The sequence below is a fragment of the Lacerta agilis genome, chromosome 14, assembly GCF_009819535.1.
Source record: "Lacerta agilis isolate rLacAgi1 chromosome 14, rLacAgi1.pri, whole genome shotgun sequence".
NCBI classification, from domain to species: Eukaryota; Metazoa; Chordata; class Lepidosauria; order Squamata; family Lacertidae; genus Lacerta; species Lacerta agilis.
Window position 1 is genome coordinate 19,284,058 of NC_046325.1, and position 27,550 is coordinate 19,311,607.

General features: G+C 48.5%; 1 protein-coding gene across 1 annotated transcript; it reads left to right on the top strand.

Annotated features, from left to right (window-relative positions):
* KREMEN2 (kringle containing transmembrane protein 2) lies at window positions 1-27,550 on the top strand. Its single transcript, XM_033171125.1, has 8 exons — window positions 1-269; window positions 14,514-14,780; window positions 15,765-15,889; window positions 18,389-18,542; window positions 21,294-21,626; window positions 23,235-23,378; window positions 26,200-26,272; window positions 26,634-27,550. Exons 1-8 carry the CDS (start codon window positions 203-205, stop codon window positions 26,926-26,928), a joined length of 1,458 nt encoding a protein of 485 aa, XP_033027016.1. The 5' UTR covers window positions 1-202; the 3' UTR covers window positions 26,929-27,550.

A 27,550-nucleotide genomic window follows, 5' to 3' on the forward strand; every position in this document is an offset into this window, starting at 1 on the left:
AGTGTCCTTTGCCACCATCCATGCAGACCCTGGAAGATCCCGCCTAGATCCTCGATTGGCTGGCGCCGTGACAGTCCAGAGACACCCCTCTTGTCCCTTCCCTCCCCCAGCTGGGCTCTAGCTTGGGACCCTGGCTGTTCTTACACCCTCCAGGTGTGGGGCAGCCTGGGTGCCCCAGGCAGAGGGGTGACACCGTCCAGAAATGCCCTGGGTGGTCTTTGGTCTGCTGTTGGTGCTTCTTCGAGGGTCAAGGGCTCTGCAGAGGGCAGGTGAGTGAAAACTGCGGAAGGGAAGGAGGGTCTGTGCATTTATATGTGTGTAATAGTGATGGACGGGGTGGGGGTGGGGGTGGGAATTAGAGCCAGGGTCCTCTTCTCAGCTCTGGGAATGGGGGCTGGGGGAGCATGGAGTGGCCAAGAGTAGGGCAGGAGGGCTGGGAACAGTGAGGAAAACCCAGAGGGAGCAGTGGCAGGACTCCTGGTTCCCCCTTCACAGCTCTGGGACGGGTGATGAATGTGTTAAAACTTGAAATGTATGTTTGGGGAGGCAAGACGGCCAGGACTCCTGGGTTCTTTTTGAGACTGTTTCTACTGACTTGAGAAGCTGGACTCCTATATTGTCTGTCCCTTGAGGATGGGGGTCATGTGGAAGGGCAGTGAGTGGTCAGGGAGGGGGGTACATGGAAGGGGGCTGGTGCAAGAGTCCCATTGCACTGGTCCTTTGGTTGACTGGCAGGGTGTGTGTGGGGCTGATGGCCAGAGAGAGAGGAGGATGGCTGGAGCGGCAGTTGTGGCAGCATCAAGCCTTCCCTTGGCCTGGTAGGACCCCTTCTGGCTCCCTCCCCCCCCCCCCCAGCTTCCCTTGCTTGGCCCGATGAGCCCCCAGCCTCAAAGGCACAGTTCAGCGGCCACCTGTCCCACTCTGCCCCAACGGCAGACAGACGGAGCCCAGCCGATTTCACACAGTCGGCCCCTAGACAGCTGCTGGACCCCAGCCGCAGCAGAGAGAGAGAGAGAGAGAGAAAGAAGAGAAAGAGAAAGTGTCTGGGACAAATCCCCACCCCTGCGGTCCAGTTCTTCACCCACACTTTCTGGCCCAGACGGCATCTGTCTCCCCAGACGCGTTTTTGGCTGCCGTCCAGGATACCTGTCAGATGGGAATCCCAAGTGGCAGGAACTGGCTCAACAGGGTTGGGCTGGGTTATAATTGGGGAGGTAGGCTGCAGTCTGCAATGCTGCTGATGCTAGGGATCTGCTGGGGGGGTGGGGGGGTATGAAGGGCTCCGCCTCCCCCCAGAGCAAGGTATGCTTTCCTTTCTTCATCCTTCCCCCAACCCAATTACTTTCAGAGATACTCATCACCTTGACAAGCTATTCCAAGATTTAAGCAATTGGGTAGTACTGGGTCATAGAATCGCAGAGCTGGAAGGGACCTTGAGGGTCATCGAGTCTCCAACCCCCTGCAGTGCAGCAATATTTTGCCCAATGTGAGTCTCGAACCCACAACTTGGAGAAGAAGAGTCTCATGCTCTCTCTCTCTCTCTCTCTCTCTCTCTCTCTCTCTCTCTCTCTCTCTCCTTCATAACAGAACATTTTTGTGGGGAGGCTGTAAGCTGGATATTGTTGTTCCTTCAATGCCCATGGCACTTTACAAAGAATGAAATGGCAGGTCTCTGCCCCAACAATCATACAGTATAAATGAACAGATGCAAGTGTGGCAACAGAAGGGAGGAGGGGTAATTGGATGCAAGGGACATGCGGGGAAGAAAATGTGATTATTTCAGTGACGCATACTTAACTTTAGCTGCAGTAGGCAGAGTACTTGGACCAAGAGATAATGCCGAAGGCTTGATGAAACAATAAGTTCTGTTTGTTTTCCCCAAGTGATTTTATCAATAGTAATGCAGGGACAGGTTATGTTTTAATCGCCCCTCCCCCCAAAAATAAAACCTTGCTGTTTGATTTGGAGATTCATCTTTTGACACCAAAACTGATCATAATTACCCCAAATGTGTGCATATTCTGTTGTGGCACAGGCAGGGGAAGACACTCAGCGCATGCTTAGAGGTTCTTTTTCTTCTTTAATATCACATGAGGGGGTACATTCCAGAGAGGCCATATCTTGGAGAGGAGGTCAACGTGGCTCAGCGACAGAGCACAAGCCTTGGCATCTTCAGTAAAATAATAATAATAATAATAATAATCAGGGAGCAGTGGTTGATGGGAAAAGCTCCCGGCTGAGACCCTGGGGAGCTGCTGCCTGTCAGAGTAGACAATACTGGGCTTGAGTCTGCACCCACATCACGCATTTAAATTGCATGGCTTCCCCCAAAGAATCATGAGAACAGTAGTTTACCCTGCACAGGACTATGTCCCAGCACCCTTCACAAACTACAGCTCCCTGGGTTTTGGGGGGAGAAGCCGTGTGCTTTCAGTGTGAAACCAGCCTGTGTCTGAGTCTGTAAAATTACTGGTAGGCAACTTCACAGGATAAGGTCTCTCAGAGAAGCCCAGCTAATATGGGGGATGTTCTGGGTCGAGGACCCCGGGGGCTTCACTAACTACAAACCCTGAAATTTGGGATCCCGGACTTCAGGGGTTGTAGTTAATGAAGCCGGCGCCAGGGGTGCAGATGCCCCTCCTGGCAGGGATGGTGGTGGTACAGGGGGAAAGTGGGCTGCCTACTTTCTACCCACCCAGCAGGGATCTAGATGCTGAATCTGGGCAGTAATCAAAGATCAGATGACGACCATGTCTGGCATCTTTTTCTCTTTTGCACCTTTTAACAAAGGAATTTTAACACACACACACACACACACACCCCGCATCTCCACACCAGTTTCAAAGATAAACCTATACAGGGACTCTGAGGCACAGTTGTGTACAGCCTCATGCAAGTATCTGTGGGGAAGGATATTCCCTGTCGCTGGAAGAGGGCATCCTGGACCTGCCCCAACAACCACACGTAGGCATCCGTCACCAGAACGAAGCCGTGGCTCTTCCCTGGCACAGCTCTGGAGTTGACATGCCTCTTGCCAGGTGCTGAGGGCATAGCGCAGCAATGCCCTTACCTGGATGGGCTTGGTGGGAGCCGCAGTCCAAAGCCACACGGAGGGCGCCAGGTTGGCAAAGGCTGCTGTAGGGCAAGGGTCACCAATGGGGTACCCTCCACACCAGTTGAAATTGGATAATAATAATAATAATAATAATAATAATAATAATAATAATAATAATTATTTATTTATACCCCGCCCATCTGGCTGAGTTTCCTCAGCCACTCTGGGTGGCTCCCAATCGAGTGTTAAAAACAATACAGCATTAACTTCCCTAAACAGGGCTGCCTTCAGATGTCTTTTAAAAATAGGACAGCTGCTTATTTCCTTGACCTGTGATGGACAAGGCACTCTGTTGTAGCCAGTACCCTAGGCTGTGGCATGTGCTCGATTGCTGTGGCGGTTTCTCTGCTTTGCAGGTGTTCCCACGGTCCCTCAAAGGCTGGCAATCCCGAGTGTCAGGCTTAGAGCAGAAAGACCTGGGTTCAAATTTCCCCACTCAGCCAAGAAGCTCAATGAGTGACCTGAGGCCAAGTCATTCTCTATCTCAGCATAAGCTACAGCACAGGGTTGTTGTGAGAATAAAAGGGCAGGGGATGGTGGTGGTAAAGGAGGAAACTGTAGGATAAAATAAGCACAAAAAACGGAGGTTCCTCTCTCACCACCAAAGGAACACAAGCGAACAACAGAGAACCTGCACAAGCAACGCTGACATCAAACCCTACATCTCCCCCCCAACCTCTTTCCCCCTTTTCTTCTCAATGTCTCAACAAATGAAACTGATTTGTAAAAATGATACATGTAAAAAATACGAGAGAGAGAGACATTGCACATACTTTTGTAAATCAATAAATCTTTAATAAAAATACTTCAAAAAACAAAAACAAAACAGAGGTTCCTCTTCCAGGGAGCATCTTGAATGGTATATGAAGGAGGGCTCTACCCATCACAGAGTCCTATCCTTCCCTGGAAATATTCCCCACCCTGCAAAGCAAGGCATTCTGTGCTGTATGGCAAGAATATATTCAGCAAGTGAATCTTGCCTGCATGGCAAGCAAGCAGCTGCTGTAGATTCTTTGCCGGTTGAACTTCTGCCTTTATTTTGCGCACTTGGGAAAGGCAGAACAAAATGTGGGCAACCCCTGTGGCTACAGAGCACAAAGCCCAGCTTGTTGTCTCTTTGTTCTTTTACTAGGATCAAAACCACAGTTTCTCTCCCATTTCCTTTTCAACAGGAAATGCTGGACAGTCCCTTTCAAATTCGCTTTTTTGTGTGCTTTCCCACGTTTGAGATGCTGAGCACAGAAAAGGCCAGCTGCAGTGCAGCAGACTGCCATTAGGGGGTGCTCTGGCTCAGGAGGCAGTTGAGCCTGTTCATTTCTGCTCTGTTCCCCATTCCCTCTTTATAACGGTGGTTTTAAGCCTCTCCTTTTCTTGTGAGGGTGCTTTAAAAATATAGGGGGGGGGGGAGCTGGCTCTCTAATCCACCAGGAAAGCTGCCTTTGTGGAGTGTTGTGAATACAGAACTGGGGTTAATTTATGCAGGAGTATAGAATCATTAAGAATATAGTCTTCTTCTTTTTTTAAAGAAGAAGACAAGATATAAACTGATTGCCATCACCACACATCCTGCACTAGTTAATTATGCTCACATGTTTATTGTTGGGTGAGCTAGGATTTATTGTGTGGTTTTGAACAGGGAGCCCCAGGTGTGAAGGAAGGGTAGTTGTGAAGGATTTATTCCATTACATACATTTGCCATAAGCATTTATCAACCAGCTACTTCAGTCCTCTGGATAATTCCCGTGTATGCAAACTAAGCTGATCTGCTGCCTGTCATTAAGTTGGGGAGAAAGAGGCGGGGAGAGGGAAAGGGGGGGGGGAAGCAACTTCTCAGATCCAAATTGGTCAGGCTTTTTGAAATCCTTTGAAATCCTTTTAAATTCAGTTTTAGTTTCACCCACCCTGTATAAAGGAGTCTACACGTTGCTACTTTTCTGTCTCCCATGGCTTCAGAGATGAGCTGCTTCTTGTGGGCTTCCCCACCTCTTGTAGTTTGCAGAGTGCCCCCAAACACAGCAGAGCTGGCTTACCGTCATTTGAAGTGGGGCGTTGCCAGTGGTGGCTGGTGCCCATTGGAACTGGTGGGTCAGAAGGCAACTGACAGTAGGTGGAGCCAGGACTGCAGGCCCATTGGCATGCATTTGCATAAATCAGGGATGGAGTAGGAGATCTTGGGCCTAGTGCTAAAGACCCATGGCTTGGGCACCCTTGGCCATCTGGAATGCCCCTATTTTGGAGTAAGTGAAGCAATGCACATTACCATCAAAAGAGGCTGGCTTAATGGTCTTCCATAAAAAAGTGGATTTTGAAGAAGGATTTGAAGGAACAGGGGTAGCACCCCAAAGATGCATTGGGTGGCAGTTCCAGGCATGAGGGGCAGCAAGGGAGAAAGGCTCCAGCCTGCAGGACCAGCGGTCAAGGATAAGGGGAGCAACATCTGGGGGATCACAGTTTCCCCATTCCTACGCTGGGACAAGGGAGAAAGTCAATTCAGTTTGCATCGAAAGGCAATCATTTGCACGATCCAAAACAATGTGCGAACTGAAGGAAGCAACCCTCCCAAAATTTGCGCTTTTCCAAAGTTGGCAGTGCAGCTTTCCAGCCAAGTGCTGTGTACAAAAATGCACATGCTAGCATAAAGGGTACAAAAGTGTGCACATATTAGGGGAAAGAACATACAAAAAATGCATTATATCAGGGAGAATTGCTTTGCAACAATGTACGTACATACTAGGCAAAATGGCATATAAACAAGTTGCGCAGAAATGCTCATGAATGTTCACAAGGACTTAAAAAAATACGTAATTGTGAACTGATGTAGGAATATGGAGAACTGAATATAAGTTAAGGAATATGAGAAACTGAGAAAAGCCAAAACAGGCAGATTCACCCATCCCTATCCTACACTAAGGCATATTTTGTATTATGCTTTTAAGAGTTATTTTTAACCGTAACAGCAAACACCTCCCATTTAGATCACTAGAGGACAAACTATTGCAAAAGTAAATTAACGTAGCATGCAGAACAGGAATTTCAGCAATGTAACAGATGCATTCAGGCTACAACCCTTGGTTGGAGAATTGGCTTTTATTTATAACTCGCCATTCCACCAAGGAACTCTCCCCTTGTCCCATTTTATCTTCAGAGCAGGCTTATGAAGCAGGCTGCTGGCTGAGAAGGATTGATAAGCCCTGAGAATTTCATGGCTGAGGGGGGCTCTCCCCAGTCCTCAGTTACCAGTCTAACCACTGCACCAAATGATCATATTCCTGTTCTCATCTGTGAAATGTTAGAGAGTATTCTGTCTATTGCATCCATTTATTAACTGACCAGGAACGAGACCTTGGGTTCGTAGTGGATAGCTCCATGAAAATGTTGACCCAATATGTGGCAGCTGTTTGGTGCCATCGGGGCAGGATTGTGAGGCATAGGTCCAGGACCACACTCTGTAGAAGGAGCAGGGCCCCCCCAAGGGCAGCGGGGTTTGTTTGTTTTTTGCTGAATTTCGAAACAAGGGGGAAAGCCGTAACTCAGCAGCAGAGCATCAGCTTTTCATGAGGAAGGTCCCAGGTTCGATCCTGGCATCTTCAGGTAGGGCTGGCAGAGACCCACACCCGAAAACCCTGGAGAGCTGCTGCCAGTCAGTGTTGGCACTATGGAGCTAGATGGGCCAATGGTCAGACTCCTATGTTCCACAGCTGTGGCTGATGTGACAGACCTGCCACCCCAACACTGACATCACAACTGGCTGGCACTAGAGCAGGGCAGGGCAAGGTGGGGGCTGTGAGGACCACCCTGCCCTGCCCCAGTGCTGCCTAGGTAAGCCGTAGGGACAGCAATATTGACAGCATAGCTTTTAGTCTCTGCCCTGCCATTTTGGCTGCTACTAGTAATACACATCTAAAGGGAGAGGGGGATGAGACTGTTTTAAATAAAGGAAATAAAACGCATGACCATCTAGAGAGCTCTCCCACCCCTATAAGACCATTAAGTCCGGAGTGTGAAATGACCCACTGTGCACCCCATCCCTATCTCCAGTTTCCTTCCCCTCCTACACACCCTCTGCTGACACCTCCACATTTCCGTGCATCCTGAAAGCGGAGGTGGGATTTGCATTTCAGGGGCATATCCGGTGCTCTGGCCATTCTGCTGCTCCAAGATCCCCCAGATGACCTCTTTATTGAGTATTTCTCCAGATTGGTTGGCGGGGAGGTTATACACCAGAGAACATCCCTCCAGATTAGTTTGCACCAAGATCATGTAAACTTCCCATCAATCAATCATTATCCCACCCTTTCTCTTTGTCACTTTCCTTACCGCAGAGTATGTTTTGAAAAGTGGAATGATGTGGATTTGTTGCACCAGAACTCTTCAGTTGTGCCAATCTTAGTTTCTGGTATGTGATTGAATCCGTCCTGCAAAAGATTGACATTTGGGAGGCGGCAGCTGTCTTTCTTTGGGGCTTTTACTGACGATCTGCTGCACATCCATGTCACTGAGTTTCCTTATCGTCGGGACGCTCAAAAGGGCATTAAACAAGTCCTGCTGGATCAGATCCAAGGTCCATCTTCCCTCACTGGTCAGTCATGCCTCTGCGAAGCCCAGAAGCAAGGGCATGGGAGCGCAAAAGCCCTCTCCCTCGTTGTCGTCTGCCAGCCAGTGGTATTCAGTGGTATACTGCCTCTGCTCATGGAAGTTCCATGTAGCCATCATGGTTACTAGACAGTGATAGACTTATTTCTCCTGAGGGCCCAGCTAGATGTGACAGCAGGAGGGCAGCTGGCAGAAGGAGTTGGCTGCCTCAGGCGGTAGATGTGGAGGGGTGTCAAACGGTGATGGCAGCTCCCCTAAGCTTGCTAACTGCTGCCCTCAGGTGCGAGGGAGAGCTTCCCAGTTGTGAGACCTGAAGTAAAATTCTGCTGTCAAAACTGTCAGCCTGGTTGGATTCTGGGGTGGGGAGAGAGAGGTACCTTCTTTGCCTCAGGAAGCAAAATGTCTTGGGCCGGCCCTGTCATGCTTTCCCTCTCGCACTTGGTTGCTGCAGCCGTTCTATCCCCATTTCCCAGCTTGCTTCCAGTGTTGCAGCTAAGAAGACAGAAATGTATTTGGAGCAACTGGCTGAGGTAGCGGTAAGCTGAGGGGAGGGGTCCACACAGCAGATCACCGCTGTCTTTCTCCCGTGTGTAAGGCGGAGTACACAACATATGTAGAAAGTGCATTACTTACCCCAAAGCACCCAGAGAACTGCAGATTGTTGAGGGTGCTGGGAACTGTAGCACCGTGAGGGGGTAAACAACAGTTCCCAGGGTTCTCCGAAGGAGGCAGTGCGCTTTATAAACATGGCGTGCACGCAGCCTGACCTCCCTTTTCACGTGTGAGCTGTACATATATGTGCATGATGGCTCCCTCACAGCCGGCCTAGTCTGAAACATCCCCAAGGCCCCCCCCCCACCTTGCACCTTGTGGAAGGAGATTGGTAAGGGAAAGGTAAGCTGCCTTCCGAAGAAACCTCACTGGTTTTCTCACGCAACGGGCAAATGTCCAAGGAGCTCCAGGATCCCTGGAGTGGGAAGGAGAGAGCATGTGCATGCACACATGCGCTCCCGCTCACCCTCGCACGCCAGTTCCTAAAGGTGTGAAAGGGCCCTCGGCATCTACTTATTTATATATTTATTTAAAGAAAGGCATTGCAAATACTCTGGGAATTCTCCTCTGCCCCATTCCCTATTGCTTCGCCGCGACAGGCTGTTTGGCCTTTGGACAGCTGCAGCAGCTCCCCAACAGGAGGAAGTTCTCCACAATGGTACCGAAATAGCTAATCCCACGTTTGTCGGAATAGGGCTGTTTCTCTCCCCACTCCCACCCCCTGGTGTGCGTTCTTCCGCAATCCCAGGGCTCAAGAGAACAGAGAGCCCTGAGCCATTTGTCCCTCTGATGTCCCCCCCCCCTCCTGATCTCCAAGGCCACCTCACATTCATGCCCCCCCAACCCGCACCGGTCCCCAATTCAACACTCCCCCCACCCCACCCCACCCCCACCGCTAGGCCCAAGCAGCCTGTAGCGTCGAAGGGCCCAGCTGCCAACACGCACCACCTGTTAGACATCCAGGCTCCAGGCCTCTGTAGGCTTCTACGTCCGCCCGTCCCCACCAAGAGATCTCCCCCCCCACCCCACAATCCCTACGCCCCCCTCCCCGCCTACCCTTTTTTGCTTTATATCAACCACCTGTTTATTATGTTCTCAGCTATTTCCATCCCCGGCAACAGGTGGGGCCTGTCCCCCGGGGCTTCTGTCTGCTGGGCTGGAAAGGCGTCTGGTTACACCACGGAGAGGCTTTGGGCGGGGGAGGCAGGGAAGACGAAGCAAGGCTCCTGGGCCTATTCCCAGCTGTGGAAGGACATTAATATGTCTGGGATAGAACAAGACCGGCTAGGAGCCAGGACTCCTGGGTTCCCAGGGAGGGACAGGGCCCAGAGTGGCTGGTTCTCTTCGCCAGTTCAGATTACAGGCTTCCTTGCGTGGGGCACCTGAAGAACGCAGCCTGGCACTGGGCATTATTTTGTTGGGAAGAAGGTCGGCCGCATCTGTGCCTATTGTCCTTTTTGAAATGGTGTGTTTGTGTGTGTGTGTGTGTGTGGTGTAATCAGAATTCTGCGTCAAGAAAACATGCGTTCCGCAAACTGGATCGCCTGCTGAGATTTGCTCCTGCTCTTCACAGGGAGGAGCAAGCAGGTAGTCAAGTCTCCCCTGTTGATTCCTGGACATGTCGTGCTCTTATACTCCAGATTAAACTTCTCTGGATTCTCTGCATTCCCAACACATGCAAATAACAGGCCCCAATTCCCACAGCTAGAAAGGCACTCCTGAATTTTCACATGGCCCCACCTTTCTGCTTCCTGATCCAGTATCTGTGCCTTCTTCGGACTGGTCTATGTCTGCAGTGGAAGGAGATGGCAGAAACCTGAGGTGGTCAAATAAGGGGCTGTACCCCATCAGGCTGCAGGTGAAGAATCAAACTTTGGGATGTTCCTGCACACAGCGAAAAACCAACCAACAGCAGAGCAGATATTGGGCTATGCCAGAATTTTTCTCCTTGATGTGCTAGATCACGGGTGTCAAACACAAGGCCCGCGGGCCGAATCCGGCCCGCCAGACCTCGTCATGTGGCCCGTGTAGCCGCCACCGGCCGCCAGCCTTCACCTTTTATTCTCACTTTTTTTTAGCTATTTTTGAATATCTACTTGCCATTATTCTGACTATGTTCCTGCTTTCAGAGCTAGTTATTACTTACATTATTACAAAAAAACAGTAATAATTGAATGCAGTGACAATAATTTATGATAAGAAAGAGTGGACACATAGTCCTACAGATACAACCGGCCCTTTGAGGGTGACCAAACTGCTGATGCGGCCCCCGATGAATTTGAGTTTGACACCCCTGTGCTAGATTTTCCTTGCAAGGTGTTACATGGTCTGTTTGTTTTTTGCAGGAACATTCAGACATAGTCTTTTATCCCTGATGTAGGTTGCAGGTGGTCATGACAAATGTAGGGGAAGAACTTTGTCCATGCTCAGAAGCATCCTGGCCCTCATTGTTACTATGCACTGCATGCTCTGGAGCTGGCCTGGCTATGGAAACATGTTCCCTGAGGCAGTTGCTGGTAATTTGAGGGCAGGGCTGGAACCCATTCCCCCCCCCCACTAAAGTCCATAGGGACCCACTGCTGACCTTGCTAGAGGTCAAAGAGCTAGATTGGAGGGGGGAGTCCTGTCCATCTCCCCCCCCCTTGTGCTTTGCCTGCACTTGACTGTCTTGGCATGGCAGATTAAATGCGCCTTTGAACTCTTTGATCTTCCTCCATTCCCTCCCCCCCCCAATATAAGATCTAAAAGGGTCTCCTGTGTTTCTTTTGCCTGCAGCCAAGGCTCACACGACACCCTCCACACCGATTCCCTTTGAATCTTCAAAGCCTCTGCATGCTTTAACTGATTACACATTTAGCATCTCTAATCTCCTCTTGGCCCCCACCCGGGAGGCAGCCTTGGGACATGTCCCTCTTCTTTCAAGCTTGTCTTGTCACGCTTGCTCTGATGTTCCTCCAGCTCCACATTTCAGAGATTTGGGGGGGGGGTGGAAAGGAGGGGCAGCTGGAGGTCTCTGGTGAACTCCCAGGGAAGACGAGAGCCCCTCAGATCCTCTGATCGCCCTGCACTCTTGGGCCCAAGCAACCCTCAAATTGTAGGAGGAGAGGTAGGGTGGCCCAGGGGCACCATCACGAGAATGACAAAGGTGGGGGGGGGTCCTCCAAACGCAGTAAGGCTCACCTGCCATATTTTGAAACAAGCGGAGGAATACGGAATATTCATTGCTATCTCACTTAGTTCCCCCTCCACCTCATGTTCAGAGTCTAAAATTACCTAACTGCAACTCTGGGTACGGTGTGTGTGTGTGTGTGTGTGTGTGTGTATGAAATCCACAAGCTTCAATCTCTTGACTCACCTGAATTTTATTTGTATTGTGTCGCCCAGTACATTTCTAAAAAACAGTACCTAAATGGTATGTGTCATAAAAGTTAAGGGGGCTGGAAGCCCTTCCTTCTCTCCCTCCCGCCAGAAATTTGACCACTGGGTTGTTCAGGTTATTAGAACATCTCTAAACATTAGGCGCAAGAAACTGTGTTTTCCCACCCTGCTAACAACCGTGTTTCCCAGTGGAATTCACAGCCACCAGATATCAGAATCAGAATTGTAGAGTTGGAAGGGACCAACCCCTGCAATGCAGAAATCTTTTGCCCAACGTGGGGCTCGAACTCACAATCCTGAGATTAAGAGTCTTACACTCTACCAGCTGAGATTTGTTGGTCTCCGATAGTATGAAAACTACCCGGTATCATCTGGTGCCTCAGTAGGTTTTTTCAGGAAGATGCTGCTCCCCATTAGTCTTGAATGGTCAGACAAGATTGACAATGTACATTTTGAGCACATCTAATGCACATTGGTAGCACACAGCTGTCCCCTCACAAAAAAAAAGAATTATGGGAACTGTAGCTTATTAAGGGTGCTAGAAATCGAAGCTCTGTGAGGAAAGAAACTACAATTCTCAGGATTGGGGAGGGGAGTAATGTGTTTTAAATATTCACTGAATGTGTTCTAAATGTGGGTCAGGTCTTTTCCTTCAGAGGAGGCAGGAATAGCATCTTTGCTGTGCACAATGCTACCCAGGCCCCTGGTTGTGTTCACCAGAGTGCACGACTTTTTTTCAAAGCTGGTGAAGCTGGCAAGGTTTCCTTCCCAGCCTTGTCAGTTCTGCAGGGGCATGGGAGCAGCGGAAAGGGAGGATAGATTGCCTGAAGAAGCCGGATCCTTTATATCAGTCAGCCAAGAGACACTTCCCTATGAGGGAGGACAGGTTAAAAGACAAGAAAAGCCATTCCCCCAGTGTGTGGAGGGCAGGGAGGAAGTGGTGGGCGGGAGACTGAAATACACTCCTGATCAACTGCATCCTTTGAGAGGTATAATGAAACCAACAAGGAGGTTGAAATGGGTGTGTAAATACACCAGCAATCCCAAAATCCGGTACAGGTGTACTTAGATATAGATATAGAGTCATAGAGTTGGAAGGGACCCTGAGGATCATCTAGTCCAACCCCCTACAATACAGGAATATGCAGCTGTCCCATACAGGGATCAAACCTGCAACCTTGGAATTATCAGCACCATGCTCTAACCAACATACCACTTCAACATTCACTTACAAATAGTATGCAAAAGAGGCTCGAAAGGGCTTTAAAGGCTGCAATATTAAGGCTGTTTTTATTGTGGGTGTATGCAGCAACATGCCGTTGATGTATTAGTAATGTGTTGGAAGTGGATTTATACTGGACCATCCACACGTCATCCCTCTTTCTCAGTTGTCCTGTGATGCTTCCCCAATGCGCCCACGTTGGTGCAGCCAGATTTTAACTCTACCCATTGCATGCTCGACATTTTGCCCATTGCCAGTCTCCACTCCCCCTTCCGCCCGGACAGCGCAAGTGAGTTGCGCTGCGCCACCATACTTCCTTTGGTCCCGCTGTTAAAGACTGCAGGTTTCAGCTGTGAATTCCTGTGCAAAACCATGTTAGTTTGCAGGGGGAGGAAACCGGAGAAGTGCCACTGTATGTGGCATCAGCAGGAAGTACGTGGAAGTACAAGCTCCTGTGGCTCTAACCCCTGCTTGCTGCCATACTTCGTTTTGAAGTTTTTATTTTCAGGCTGTGATTGCTATGCTAACCATTAGCTCGTTACCATTAAAAAAACAACAACGCCCCCCCCCCCCCGGGATGGTGATAACAGGAAGCGTTAAAGAAGCAAATTTAATTTAGTGCCTTGCAGGACCCAAAAAATAAAAGTAAAAAATTGGAACATTTGTGGTATAACAAATTACACGATTTCAGCAGGAAGCTTTAAATGCACCGAGTGTGTGCAGTTAGTGTTTTTTTGTTATGGGACCTGCCTTGGGACCTTAGGGTGAAGGGCACGTAACAAACAAACAAACCTCTGAGTGGGCACCTTTCCCTCACAATTCATCTGTCAAATCCCACCTTTGCCAATTACAAGTCACGCCTTCCAGCTTTAGAGCATGAGCTTGGAACCTCTCCCTCTCAATCTCTCTTTTGCTGTTAGAAATTAAGCGCTAAAACTCAGGACCTGCGAGGTCTAAAGGATCTGGGGCAAGGCAACGGCTAACAGCAGAATTCTTAGGAAATTATCCCCGCTGATTTCAACGAGCCTTTGTTCTGCTTCAGTATGCATGGATTGTGAGAGTGTGAGTTTTCATCAAGGCATGCCATGATTCAAACCTGTCAATCACAAATCCACTAGAAGGCTTTTGGTAAGCTATTTCCAGTTTCCCTGATTCTGGAATGCGGGCATAGCGAAACTGAGCTACATTACAGGAGAATATGGATTATTAGGATTTTTTTTATTGCTTTACTTATGTCACGTTTAGACTAATATGGTGTCTAAAGCAGCTTATTCGTACTTTATTTTATATTTATTTTTAAAAATTTAGATGTCACTTGATTGTAGTTAAACCTCTAAGCGGCTAAAAACAGCCAAAAGCATTTAAAGATAATTAAAATTAATGGTAAAATAAATTAAAAACCACTTCAACATCTGTTTGTCTAGACAGGCTTGTTTTAAGCAGGTTCCCTACTTCACAGGGTTGTTGTAAGGATAAAGTGTATGCCTGTGCAGCTGAGCGACTCGGGAGAAGAGTGGGATTTTAAGAAATGAAATATGTAGATATATATATTGATATTGTCACCTCTTTGGGATGCCAGAGAGAAAGCCAGAGTGTGCAACTAGAAGATTCGTCTCGCTGACCAGCCCTCCCTCCCTCTCTCCTTGCCTGCAGAGCTGTCTGAATGTTTTATGGTGAATGGGGCCGATTACCGGGGGACGCAGAACAGGACCTCACCCGGGAGCACGGGGCGGCCCTGCCTCTACTGGAACCAGACACGAGAGCATGCCTACAACACTGCCAAGTACCCCAACGGCGAATGGGGCCTGGGCAGCCACAACTATTGCCGCAACCCGGACGGGGACGTACAGCCCTGGTGCTACATCTCGGAGAACGAGGAAGGCATCTACTGGAAGTATTGTGACATCCCGACCTGCCACAGTGAGTATAGGAGGCCTGGGTAGTGTGTGTGTGTGTGTGTGTGTGTGTGTGAGAGAGAGAGAGAGAGAGAGAGAGTGAGTGATGGACTGGCTGATTGCAGAGGAGTGGTGGGAGGCCCCATTTGGGGAACCCCCAAGGGAACCCCTAGGAAAAGAAGGCTCAGAGCCAAGGGATTGGTGGTGGGATGGTGATGAGGGAGAAGAGGGAGCCGGCAGGGAGGTGATGGTGTCGGAAGCAGAAGAGGCAACAGGGTTTAGTGAGCAGGAAGAGACTGTGGAAGAGTGCAGTCCAGAATTAGAGGCAGAAGCAGAGGCTGGACAGGAAAGGGCCAAGAGGCAGAGATGGATGAGTCAGGCTGGCGAAGAAGCCAGGGGGTCCCCCTCTCCTGCTGTGGCAAGGTCCCCTCCCCCTGTTCTCCCAGAACCAGAAGAGGTATGAAGAGAGCAGAGCAAAGACAGGCACACAGCTGAGTCTCAGATTGCAGAGATGAGGCAGGCTGGTGAAGAAGCTGGGGGACTCCCCCTCCTGCTGAAACCAGCTCCCCACCCCCCAGGTCTCCCAAAACACATAGATAAATGAAGAGAATGGAGAGACAAGACCGAGTCTAATGGAATGGCTCACCCAGGCCCGTACAGAGCTTGTCTTGTTAGAATGAAGTTATAAACCCCAGTTGGCTTAGCCCCCTGAGACTCGGGGCAAGTGTATCCTACTGCCCCCCACCTTGCACGAGCCTGGGCTGACTCTCCAGGTGACAGCTGAGGGGCAGGAGGCTTGATGGAACTGGTCTGTCGCAGCACTTGCAAAAGCCTTAAGGCAGGCAGGCAGGCAGGCAGGCAGCTTTGTTTCCAATCAGTTCATGCCCTGTAACTTCATGGTGAAATTCTGTAACTTTTTATACAAGTGTTCGGGGCGGGGGGTGTTGGGGTTTTTGCTCTCTTGCCCTTCCAGACAACCAAAATACAATCACTTTGTCCTCCTCTACAGTGCCAGGTTACGTTGGCTGCTTCTTAGATTCCGGGACCCCACCGGCCCTGAGTGGGAGCAGCGGCACCTCCACCAAGCTTACAGTGCAAGTTTGCCTCAGCTTCTGCCGCAAGCGAGGCTATAAGGTAAAGCTCTTGGTCAACTGTGGGCATATCACCGCACCTGGCCTGCCTAATAGCATCTTCAGGCTTATGGCCTGGTCTGATGTTGCAACTCTGCAAGTGGATCTCGGCCTAGTCAATGTGTGTCTTGGAGACCAGGAGTGAATCCGGTGTACACCAACTTGGAGTTGAAAGCCTGGGATATAAATTATGGGGTGTACTGAAGTAAGTTGTATTCAGAATAGAGCCTTTAAAACTAACAAACCTAAATTAATCAAGCCTATTCATTTCAGTGGGTATATTCTGAGTAGGACCAGTGCTTTTTTCTGGGGGGATGCATGGGTATGCACACCCCTAAACATTTTGTGAATCTTTGTGCTTTTGTCCATTTACTGTATTTATTTTCCCCGATTTGAACTATAAAATGGTGGTTTTCTTGAGTCAAAATGAGAGTACCCCTAAACAATATTTTAGGGGGGGAAAGCACTGAGTAGGGCAAATCCTGGGTACAACCCCAAATAAGCATCTACCCTGCAGAAAAAGGTTTAGGGTTGTGTTCAACTAAGTCTTATTCATACAGACCCATAGAAACAAAAAATGAGTGCAAAGGCACTTGGGATGACTGGCCAGTACGTGAACACACCACCCCCTCCCATGGTATATTTAGAGGGGTTGTTGTTGCTGTTGCTGTTGTTGTTGCTGTTGTTGCATTTCTTCTTTTAGTTACCCAGTCTCAAAAATTCAGATATAGGACTGCAAGCACCTATTGGCCATTGCCTGTGATGTAGATGGAGGTGAAGCTGCCACATGTTAAAGTCATTGTGTGACTTTTCTTTATAAAATTTAATTTCAGCTGTGATGCATTTTTAAGCTCTACACGAGGTTGAACGTACTTTCCTGCTCTGTTGCTCCAGCCCTAGAGCATTAAGCCGGTCTTTTTAAACAAAACGTTGATGAAGTTGCTGCTTTAAAATTCGCCCCAAAGCTTAAAAAAGAAATATCAGCTCCAATCTGTTGCTCCATTCCCTTTGGTTATCAGATGACTCTGTGTTTTTCTAGAAGGCAGATTTACAGAGACACCCCTGCTGCTTATAAGAACATAAGAGGAGCCTGCTGGATCAGGCCAATCAGCCGTTTACGGTAGTCCAGCATCCAGTTCTCATAGTGGCCACCCAGATCCCTGTGGGAAACCTCCAAGCAAGACCCAAGTTCTTGTGATTTCCAGCAACTGGTATTCAGAAGCATTACTGCCTCTGACTCTGGAGGCAGACCATCGTGGCAAGTAGCCATTGGTAGTGTTACCCTCCATGGATTTGTCCAATCCTTTTTCAAAACCACGTGGTGTGTACACTTGATTTGGCCTCTGGCAAGCAGGTTTGGTAGTCTTTGTGTTATTCTGCAAACCTGCAGCACCTATTTGGGACAAAATGAATCTCTGTGTGTGCCAGAAGATACTAAGCTGCTCTGAAACCACTTTTACCTTCCTTAAAGCCACCTCAGCTAGAGAAAAAAAAGGCTACCTTAAGCAGATGGAATATGTGCAGCTTGCGGACATAACATATAGAATAAGAGAATAAGAAGAACATACGTTTAGAGAAGATTGGAAAATGTTTATTGCATATATATATATATATATATATATATATATATATATATATATATGGGGGGGTAGGGACATGGGTGGCGCTGTGGGTTAAACCACAGAGCCTAGGGGTTGCTGATCAGAAGGTCGGCGGTTCGAATCCCCGTGATGGGGTGAGCTCCTGTTGCTCGGTCCCTGCTCCTGCCCACTTAGCAGTTCAAAAGCACGTCAAAGTGCAAGTAGATAAATAGGTACTGCTCCAACGGGAAGGTAAACGGTGTTTCTGTGCGCTGCTCTGGTTTGCCAGAAGCAGCTTTGTCATGCTGGCCACATGACCCGGAAGCTGTTCGCCGGCTCGCTCGGCTAATAACGCGAGATGAGCTCCGCAACCCCAGAGTCGGACACGACTGGACCTAATGTTCAGGGGTCCCTTTACCTTTTATATATGGGGGGTAATGGTGTGCACCTGAAAATGTTGGCAGCATTAAGATAAATTCAACAGTGTAAATAAGTTTTGTTGGATGTAATAATGGAATCCTGAATGGTTTTGTTTCTGTAAAATATGCAGGGATTTATGATATGCAAAATGAACCATGGAAAGAGAATAAGGGAAGTCATTGATATTTTAAGGATGTTTAAATGAGTATTCTAAATTGCAAAACGGAAAAATTATATAAAAAAGAAAAACAAAGACCACCTCAACTTCACTTTCTCTGTACTGGGGCCGTTTATTGGTGTCATGGAGGTTGCAACTCTGATTGTATTTTTCTGGGTGTACGTCCCACTGAACCCAGTAGGGATTGCTTTTGAGTGCACATGTATAGGGTTGTGCTGTTAGCCATGCAACAAACACCATCAGCAGATTATGGGATCAGATCTGCACCCTGCTTCCCCTCCCATGTACACGCTTTCTGAATCACCTTTCTCTTTCTCCTCTGCAGTTTGCTGGCGTAGAGGCTGGTTATGCCTGTTTCTGTGGCCACGAAGGGGATGTCCGACGTAGCCAGCCAGTGAGTGCCGTGGAATGCGACCAAGTCTGCTTTGGCAAGTCCAGCGAGTTGTGCGGAGGAGATGGCCGGATTGGCATATACAATGGTAAGCGTGAGAGGACGCAGAAGGCTTATCACAGATCAAAGGTTTTTTAATTAAAAAGATGTACGTGCATCTGCTGTGCATGCCTGATGACAAAGGTTTTTATGCAGAGGTAGAGAAGTGGTTTTTCTGTTTCCCATTGTGGGAGAATTCAGAGGACACCCACTGAAATCCATGGGAAGCAGGGCAGGGAAAGAAGTTACACCTCCACCCAGCACAAAATTGAGGCTGCAGTCCTGCATACACTTACAGGCAATGACGAATCGACGTATGTCCAATTGATGCGTGGCTGCGCTTAATTGCAGTGTGCCAAACCCAGAAGTGACTTTTAAAATGGCCCTAAGAGAGCCCAGAAAGGGTGATAAAAGGCGATAAGCAGCACCTAGCAATCTCACAAGCCTTTGCAAGTGCAATCCCAGGAGCCCTTGCACCGGCCGTTGAGACCTGTGCAGAGTTGGAGTTTGAACAAGGGGATTTGGAGGGAGCGATTGTGCTGGAGTTTGGCATCTGGTAAGTTGCCGCTGGTTTTTTAAAGGGTTTTTCAAGGGTTTCCAGAGGTTTAGAGGGCGTTTGCAGGCTTTTTCAAATTGTGTTTCAAAATATATGTAATTTCACCTCGGGACTTAAGCCCCGCGTAAATTGGGTGTTACCTGCCCTTGGGAGCGAGTCCTGTTGAACTCATACTTCCATGTGGACACATGTTGGATCGCAACACATCTTAAGGAATTCTTTGCCACGAAGAGTGGTGATTGATGGCCCCTAGCTACATGGGCAGAGCACATGGTTTGTATGCAGAAGGTCGCAGGTCCAGTCCCCAGCATCTCCAGGTAGGGCTGGAAGAGCTTCTTGGCTGACACCCTGCAGAGCTGGCCTAGATGGATCATATAGAGCCAGTGTGGTGTCACAGTAAGAGTGTTGGACCTAGGATCTGGGAGTCAAGGATTGAAATCCCCAGTCCGCCATGAAACTCACCGGGTGACCTTGGGCAGGTCACTGTCTCTCTCAGCCTAACCTGCAGTCTGCTGCATCAGGAGTGGCTGAACTGTCCAATCTCACCCAGCATCAATGTGCAGCAACATTAGTGCCTTCTAGTGGTGGCTGATTGGAAGGAGGCAAGGCCAGATGAGTAAATTACAGAGATGCAGCAGGCAAGACCCCCTGGATGTGGAGTGGGTGTTTTGGGCCCACAAATTAACCTAACTGCTTTCTCACAGTGGGTTGCCTTGCACAACCCAGTGTGCTCTGGCACACAGTTCATTAATTACTATATGATGTATTATCAGCCCAGTTAAAAGGTTTGCATCGAGTGTCTCTGACTGTGGCTTCCAGAGGTCAGGATCCAGAGAGCGCGTCCCACTAGCCCTCTGTTCCTACTATGAACCTGGTATGCCAGGGAAGGGGCATAACTCAGTGGAAGAGCAACTGCTTTGAACACAAACGATTATTGATTCAATCCTTGGCAACGCCACATAGTGTTGGGAATGTCCTGTGTCAGAAACACTGGAGAGCTTCCCCAGGCAGTGAAGACAATGCTTAGTTAGATGGGCCACTGGTCTGCTGAAGTGCAGTCCTGTGGCTGAATTCTGGGCATCAAGGGTGCCATCCAGGCTGAGGTACCAGCATGCAATCTTGCCCTAGTCACATGACTGTCTAGGGCCAATCGCAACCAACCAGGCCTATAAAGCCTTACTTCAGTGCTTGCTGCTCAGTCTGAGCAGCTTGTCTCCAGCGTGAGGAGGTTGCCTAAGCGCTGCCCACCAGTCTTTTATGGCTCCCTTGGATCTTGATGCGCCTGGCTCCGACCGAGCCCTTGCTTCAATCAGATCCTCTGAGGCTGATGTGTCATCTTGACCCCTGCCTGTCTGTGGCCATGTGCACCTTCCTCCAGTCTCTCTGATTCTAGTTCTGGATCTTGACATCCACTTGGCTTGGGACCATGTACTTGCTTCTGGGCTGTGTGGGCAGACAGACAGCTCCCTGGCAAAGTCCAGCATGTCTGAAGCTTGATCCTGCTAAAAAAAAAAACATAAGAAGAGCTCGTCTGGATCAGACCAAAGGTCTGCTTAGTCCAACTTCCTGTTTCTCAGAGTGACCCACCAGAGGCCAGTGGGAAGCTTGTGAGCACAACAGAACTCTCTCCACACACGAACAACTGGCATTCGGAGGCATACTGCTCCGAGCCTGAATGTAATACACAGCTATGATAGGTAGCAGCCACTGATAGCTTTATCTGCCATCAATTTTCTAATCTCCCTTTTAAGCTGTCCAATATGGCGGTCATTTCTACTTTTGGCAGTAGCAAGTCCCGCAGCTTAACCAAATGCTGCGCGTGAACTACTTCCTTTTGTCTGTCTTGAATCCTTGGGTGGCCCCAGGCTCTAGTATTACGAGACGCGGCAAGAAGCTTCACTCTGTTCACTTTCTCCACCCCATGCATAATCTTACACACCTCTGTAAAACCCAGTTCCAACTCTGTAAGCAGTCTTACTCATGCAGAAGATGATTGGCTCCTTGCCTGGATGGGAAATTTATTATAAGAAGCTGGGCTCTGTTGGTGTAACCACATGGAAAGCTGTTTTGCACAAACGCTCACAATGTGGAAAGCCATTTTGCACAAAGGGGCAGGTTTTTTGTCATTGAAAATTAAACAAAAAAAAAACTGGGGACACTAAAAGTTGCATCTCTCTATTGATTACATTTTTATTCTGATCCTTCCCCCCTACACTCCACCCTGCTTGTCTCTCCACCCCACAGTATCCATGGGTGCCTGCCAGGGAAACTTCAGTGATCTCTCTGGAGTGATTTACTCTCCGCAGTTCCCGGATGACTATGAAGCCGACAGCAACTGCAGCTGGTCCCTGCACCCCCTGGGCTGCGAGTCCGTGGAGGTCACCTTCCGGATCTTTGACGTGCATGACCCCAACGACCGCCTGGAGCTGTGGGATGGACATAGCAACCGCTTGCTGGCTCAGTTTGACGGGCGCCGGAGGCCGGGGGCTCCCCTGCTGTTCCCCACCAACCACCTGCTCCTCTCCTTCCAGTCGGATCAGCTCCTGCAAGCCCAGGGCTTTGCCATCTTGTACAGAGGTATGCACCAAGGCTTGACTCTGCGATGCATCTGCCCCGGGGGTAGAATGGGCAGCGGGATAAACCTGTTCCACCTGGGTTGAGTAACGCTGCAGCGATCACCTGCAGAGGAGGTAGATCGGGGGAAAGAAGCATCTTCTTGAGTGGGTCTGGAGGGACCGCAGCAAGGACCAAAAGAAAGAACCCCTGCTCCCACACCAGAAGACTTCGAGGTGGTGTGGTGTGCGGCTGAGGCGGAGCGAGGCTGTCTTTGAACTCCCGGACTCACTCCAGCGCCTGCCAACTCTTCCCTGGGGCTCGGTGTGTCAGAGTCTCTAATTAGAAGCTCTTGCTTCCACACCTGCAAAGGGAGGAGGGTGACCGGCCCTTTGAACTGGGGCCCTGGGAATGGGGAGGATTTCTTTTGACAGTGCTTGGGAAGCCCTGCATGTGGGTTCCTCGCACTCGCTCACCCTCCTGCTGGCGACAGCACCTTTGAAATAGTCACCTAATGGGTTAACTACGAGCAAGTTTCTCCTGGTGTGTCCCTTTGAACTTCTGTGCAGCCGCAGGCCTGTAGCCAAAAATCATTGTGAACTAAAGGTGGGTAGGGCACCTGGCTGGGGGATTGGGGCAGGGGGGGAGACAGAATGAATGCAGAACAGGAAGAGCCTAAATACAAGTGGCCTGATGCATTGCTGTTTAATTGTATAAACTATTAATACAATGGCTATCTTGGTTGTCCCTGGCCAGGAAACAGGAAAGGTACCATCTTATTGATCATCAGGCAAAATACCTTCTGGTGGCCTTTGTTTGTTAAATTTGGATGCTGCCAGATCCTGCCAGAGTTGCTCAGGGCAGAAAAGGTCAACGTGTTAGAACAGCAGGATTTAAAATGCAAACAAAAAGCTATTTAAGCACAATTAAAAACCACCTAAGAAAGCTCTTTAAAAGCTGAGAACGTCAAAAGCTGAGAACACTTAGAATTTAAAAAACCATTTAAGAGCAATTGCACACCCTCACAGCTATAAATTTCATAATTTACACACCCACACCCACACTTTGCAGTTCATTTCTGGGTCACCTATCTTTCTGGGAAGCAGGTTTCTTTTGCAAGAGCTCCAAATCGGTATCACTTGTGACAGTCTTGAAGTGCCCTGGGGCTCTTGCGTCACAATTGTGACACAGTAAGCAGAGGGTCATCTAGTCCAACTCCCTGCAATGTAGGAAACTCAGCTAAGGCATCCATGGCAGATGACCATCCAACCTCTGCTTAAAAACCTCCAACGAAGGAGAGTCCGCCACCTCCCGAGGGGAGACCGCTCCACTGTTGAGCAGCTCTTTCTGTCAGAAAGGTTTAGTCGGAATCTTCTTTCTTGCAATTTGAAGCCATTGGTTTGAGACCTACTCTCTGGAGCAGGGAAAAAACAAGCTTGCTCCATCTTCCATGTGACAGCTCTTAAGATATTTGAAGATGGCTATCATATCTTTTCTCATTCTTTTCCTTTGCAGGCTAAACATACCCAGCTCCCTCAACCGTTCCTCATAAGGCCTGGATTCCAGACTTTGGGAACAGGGTGGGCTAAAAATCCACTGCGAAGACAATAAATTGTTTTTATTTCCCTGCAGGAGTGAAAGGTCCCCCTATCAACGGAGCCCGGTCTGATTTACGAACCCTACCGGGTGACGGATCCCGTCTCATCCCAACCTCCTCCGATTGGTTGAACTCTACCTGGACCTACAGCGCCAATGACTCTGCCATTGGGGTAGGAGGTAAAGAACTATGCTTGTGGCAGGGCTTGGCCCTCGATGCTGCAGCTTGTGCTATGACCCGATTGGCTGGCTGAAGTCAAAACAGTCTCTGATGAGGACATTCTCTGCAGGAAATGTGGGGCTAGCAACTCACTGCACACATGTGCCTGCCAGATCCCCCCCCCCTGTTTGTTTGTTTTTAGAAAGCGAGAAGTGAACTTTTGCAAAGGAGAGTACAGATCAGAGAAAGGCAACCTATGTGTGCTTAATCCTTTCTCAGAGCAGTGCAGTGTGGGGTGGGGGAATCTCACTGTGGGTGCCATTTGGAGCTGAGAAATGGGGAGGAAAAGGGTAAAGCACTCTCTCTATTCCGCAGTCTACATTTCCTTCTCTTAAAGCAGCTTCTAAAACAAACACCAAACCCTAAAACATTAAGATTCTCTAATAATACACATTCACATATAATTTAATAGGGATGCTTGAAGAATTGGATCTTTGCAAATTCCAATATGAACTGACCTGCTCTTCCTGTACTTATGTGTGAATTGGAATTTTGTCACCCACAAATGTCCGGGCTCTCTGAATGTTCTGATGCTATTCTCGGCTCAAAAAACATATAAAAATACTTGGAAATGCATGTTTTGATAGAAATGAATCTGCAATTTTTTAAAAAAAGTAGATTAATGTGGAAATGGCACAGAATGAACTTATGGATGACCACAAGCAAAAAGGGCACAGATTTGAAGTTAACTGATTTGCCCATCTCCAAAGTGCAGCTAGTTGACCTTCGGTTCCCACGCTGTGTAAAATTTGCTGTGGTGCAATCCAGCCACCAGGGGTCATAGTCTGTACCTTTGTAACGTAATGCACTTTGTAGTCAGCGGTGAGTTAAATGACATTAGAGATCCTGAACTCTCATTCTGGGCAAAGCTTTGCACACCTTGCAGTTAAATAGAACGAATGAAAGAAAAATCAGAACTCAGCGTGCAGTAAAAACTGGATTCTGTGACCTATGTATTATTAAGCACAATTATTTAATATCTGCTGATTTTGCACAACCCTTACTAGCCATGGGGAATGGAAGAGAGCTGGGCAGGGCAGCCTCATCCCTATTTTGCTTTTGCCAAAAACCCTGCTTGGCTGTCACCCCACCTGGTTTCTGCAGCATTGCTCATGCGCTTTCACATCTGTGTATCTACAGGGACTAGGAGCATGAAACAAACAAACAAACAAAAAAACCCAAGTCTCTTAGATTGCTGAGTGCTTGCATAGTGCAATTGAGGAACTGTGGAATGCATACAGCCCACGAGCATGCTGCAAAGCTCTTTCTGTGTGTATACACAGATGTATACAGAGAACACCTTTACACAGATTTGCGCCATGTTTTAAAATCCTACCCCCAATAAACAGCTCCTTGTCCAAGAGGATTTTTTGAGTTTGTTCCATTTCTGCAGTAAACAGCTGGTTTTCCCTGGGAAAGCAGCAGGACCAATCCCCCCCCCCCAAAAAAAACCCCTCTCGGACCCATGACTTGAAATCATGGGACAAACAAAAATGTGGATGGGCCCTTTAAATCTGTAGCCAACTTCTGCTTTCTCATGGGTCTTCTCTCTTCTCCAAATAGTCTTCTTATTGTTATTGTTACTATTACTATTTTAATCTGTGTGCCCCTTTTGTTCCTAAAGTGGCTCACAAGACCTTAGTCTAGGTGTATTTTGCTGTACAACGCCCTCCTCCCAATCTCTATTTTGTGTTGAGGGTTATATAGAACATTTGGCACAACCTGGTGGCAATTTTGTATATTATTTATTTGTTAAATGTGTATACCATCCTATACCCATAGATCTCAGGACGGTTCACAACATAAAAACACACAAAATACATAATAAATACAAATAAAACCCAATAATCCCCGCTTACAAAAACACGTTTTAAAAGGGCATCAGATGTCAATCAGCCAAAGGCCTGGTGGTAAGGAGGCTGTGCAATGTCAGAGGGACTAGAACAGTGTTTTTCAACCTTTTTTGGGCAAAGGCACATTTGTTTCATGAAAAAAATCACGAGGCACACCACCATTAGAAAATGTTAAAAAAATTAACTCTGTGCCTATATTGACTATATATAAAGTAATTCTCTTGAATTTTTCAATTTTTCCCGCGGCACACCAGGCAACATCTCGCGGCACACTAGTGTGCTGCGGAACAGTGGTTGAAAAACACTGGACTAGAAGGTGCTTTAAACCAGGGAAGGGGAGCCCAAAGCCCTCCAAGTGGTGCTGGATCCCATTAGCCCCAGCAAGCATGGCCAGTGGTCAGGGATAACGGGACTTGTTGTCCAATGATATTTGGAAGGCCGCCGATACCCTGTCCCTGTTTTAAATCACCACTCTTGACAAACATAAACAAGACGTTGGAGCTCTGTGATCAAAGCTGCTGTCTTTAGAAAGAACTGCTTTTAAAAAATAGATGGTAGGTCTGATCACAGATCCCAACCAGCTTCCTACTTTGGCTCAATAAACAGATTGGAAATGGCTGACCTTTTGGCTTTTTGGATCTGCGTGACGCAGCAGACATTATAAATTTATATGAAGTGCACAGGATGTCTCTCTTTACCGAGCAGGTATTGGCCAGCTTTTTACACAGAAATGTAAGCTGACCAGTATAGCATCCCCTTGTCCCCTTGCAATGTCTGAAAGTAATTTCCTTTTCATTGCGAGAGCTAGAAAGAGAGTTAATTCTGTAGGGAACTCAGCATGGTGATTAATCAACCCTGCCCTGTAGCTTTCTAGATCTCGGAGGAAGGTTGTACATAAATAGTGTCTTCTGTTCTTTTGTTAACACAGCTTGGGTGATGTACACAGCTACAGGGACCTTCATCTTAGCCATCCTCATCATCTCGTACCATCTACGCAAGAGGTAGGCTGGGGTTTCAAATGGATGACGGGAGTGAGTCAGAGATCCTGCATTTCATTCCCATCTTTTGGTGTGTGTGTGTGGGGGGGTATTGTAGGGAGCAGAGAGTCCTAGATTCTGCCCCCCTTTTGTGGAATGACAAGGAGTTAAGAGGAAGTGCGTCACTTTGGTCATGTTGGCAGAGGATGCTGGGAACTGTTGTCCAAAAACATATAGAGACCCTCCACATTGGCCACCCTTAATCTAGAGATTCTTGTATGTGTTGGACATTAGATACGTGCTCAGGATGCTGGGCTGTTACTGGTGGTGGCGTGAATCTTTGACTCACCTGGTTGCACTGTTTGTTTGCTTTCCTTATCTCCAGGACCTGCCTTTTTGTGCAGAAGAAGACTGGCAGCTCTCTGGGCCCTTTCTCCTCCAAAGGCCCGCGAAGTCGCTGCCAGTGCCTTGGGGGAGAGGCATGGGCCGTGGCCTACCGCCACACCCGGGTCGTGATCTGCACCACGCGTGGCGCCCCGCACCACCGCCCCTTGCGCAATGGGGGCGGGGTTGCCGGGGACGACGAGGCCTCCTCGGACTGCTCATGCCTGTGCCACAGCTACGAGAACCTTTCGTCCACCAACCAGTCCTCTCTCAAATCTCTCATCTCCACCATCTGAGGCCATATGGACCTTATAACTTCACCCCTGTCAGGACCAGCTCCCCCTTCTACTGCCAGATCCCTGGAGCAGAACTTCCTCAGTTGGCTAGGAACCAAGAGACCAACCTTATAAGCATATGCTCTCCAGGTGGGAGGCAGGGGAGACTGAATTTAATGGAAGCCAATGCACCGTTTGGCACAGATAAGAACATTCCGGAGAAACTGAAAGTTGTTTTGACAGCAGGAACTTGTGTAGCAACATTGCCTAAACAACCTTCTCCGGGTCAGGAGAGTACTGAGGTGCTGAGACTCTTATTGCCACATCCCTTTGGGGGAGACATCTGTGCCTTCTTTGAAGCTGGGATTTTCACTGGGGTTTTGTAAACCTTGCCTGTGGGACAAAGAGTTTTGGTGGAAGTCTCCCATCGTGGCAGGATTCATACCTGCATGGAATTTAGGACTGTGTGGCAGGAGAGATGCGTTCTTTATAACACATGGAAGTTCAGGCATCTCGCAGGTTCACATTTTGTGAGACGCCAAGGCCTGGGAATGATGAGATCCTGGCTGAATCCTCAAAGAGGTTGGAGTGCGGAAAGGCTTCAGTTCCACAGGGAGGGTGGCTCATCCGTGGATGCTGAATT

Excerpts from the sequence above, each read along its gene's own strand:
- KREMEN2 (XM_033171125.1), top strand. The coding sequence starts at position 203 with ATGCCCTGGGTGGTCTTTGGTCTGCTGTTGGTGCTTCTTCGAGGGTCA. Across the intron at positions 15,890-18,388 it reads GCCGCAAGCGAGGCTATAAG|TTTGCTGGCGTAGAGGCTGG; the intron begins GTAAAGCTCTTG and ends TCTCCTCTGCAG. Across the intron at positions 21,627-23,234 it reads CTTTGCCATCTTGTACAGAG|GAGTGAAAGGTCCCCCTATC; the intron begins GTATGCACCAAG and ends ATTTCCCTGCAG.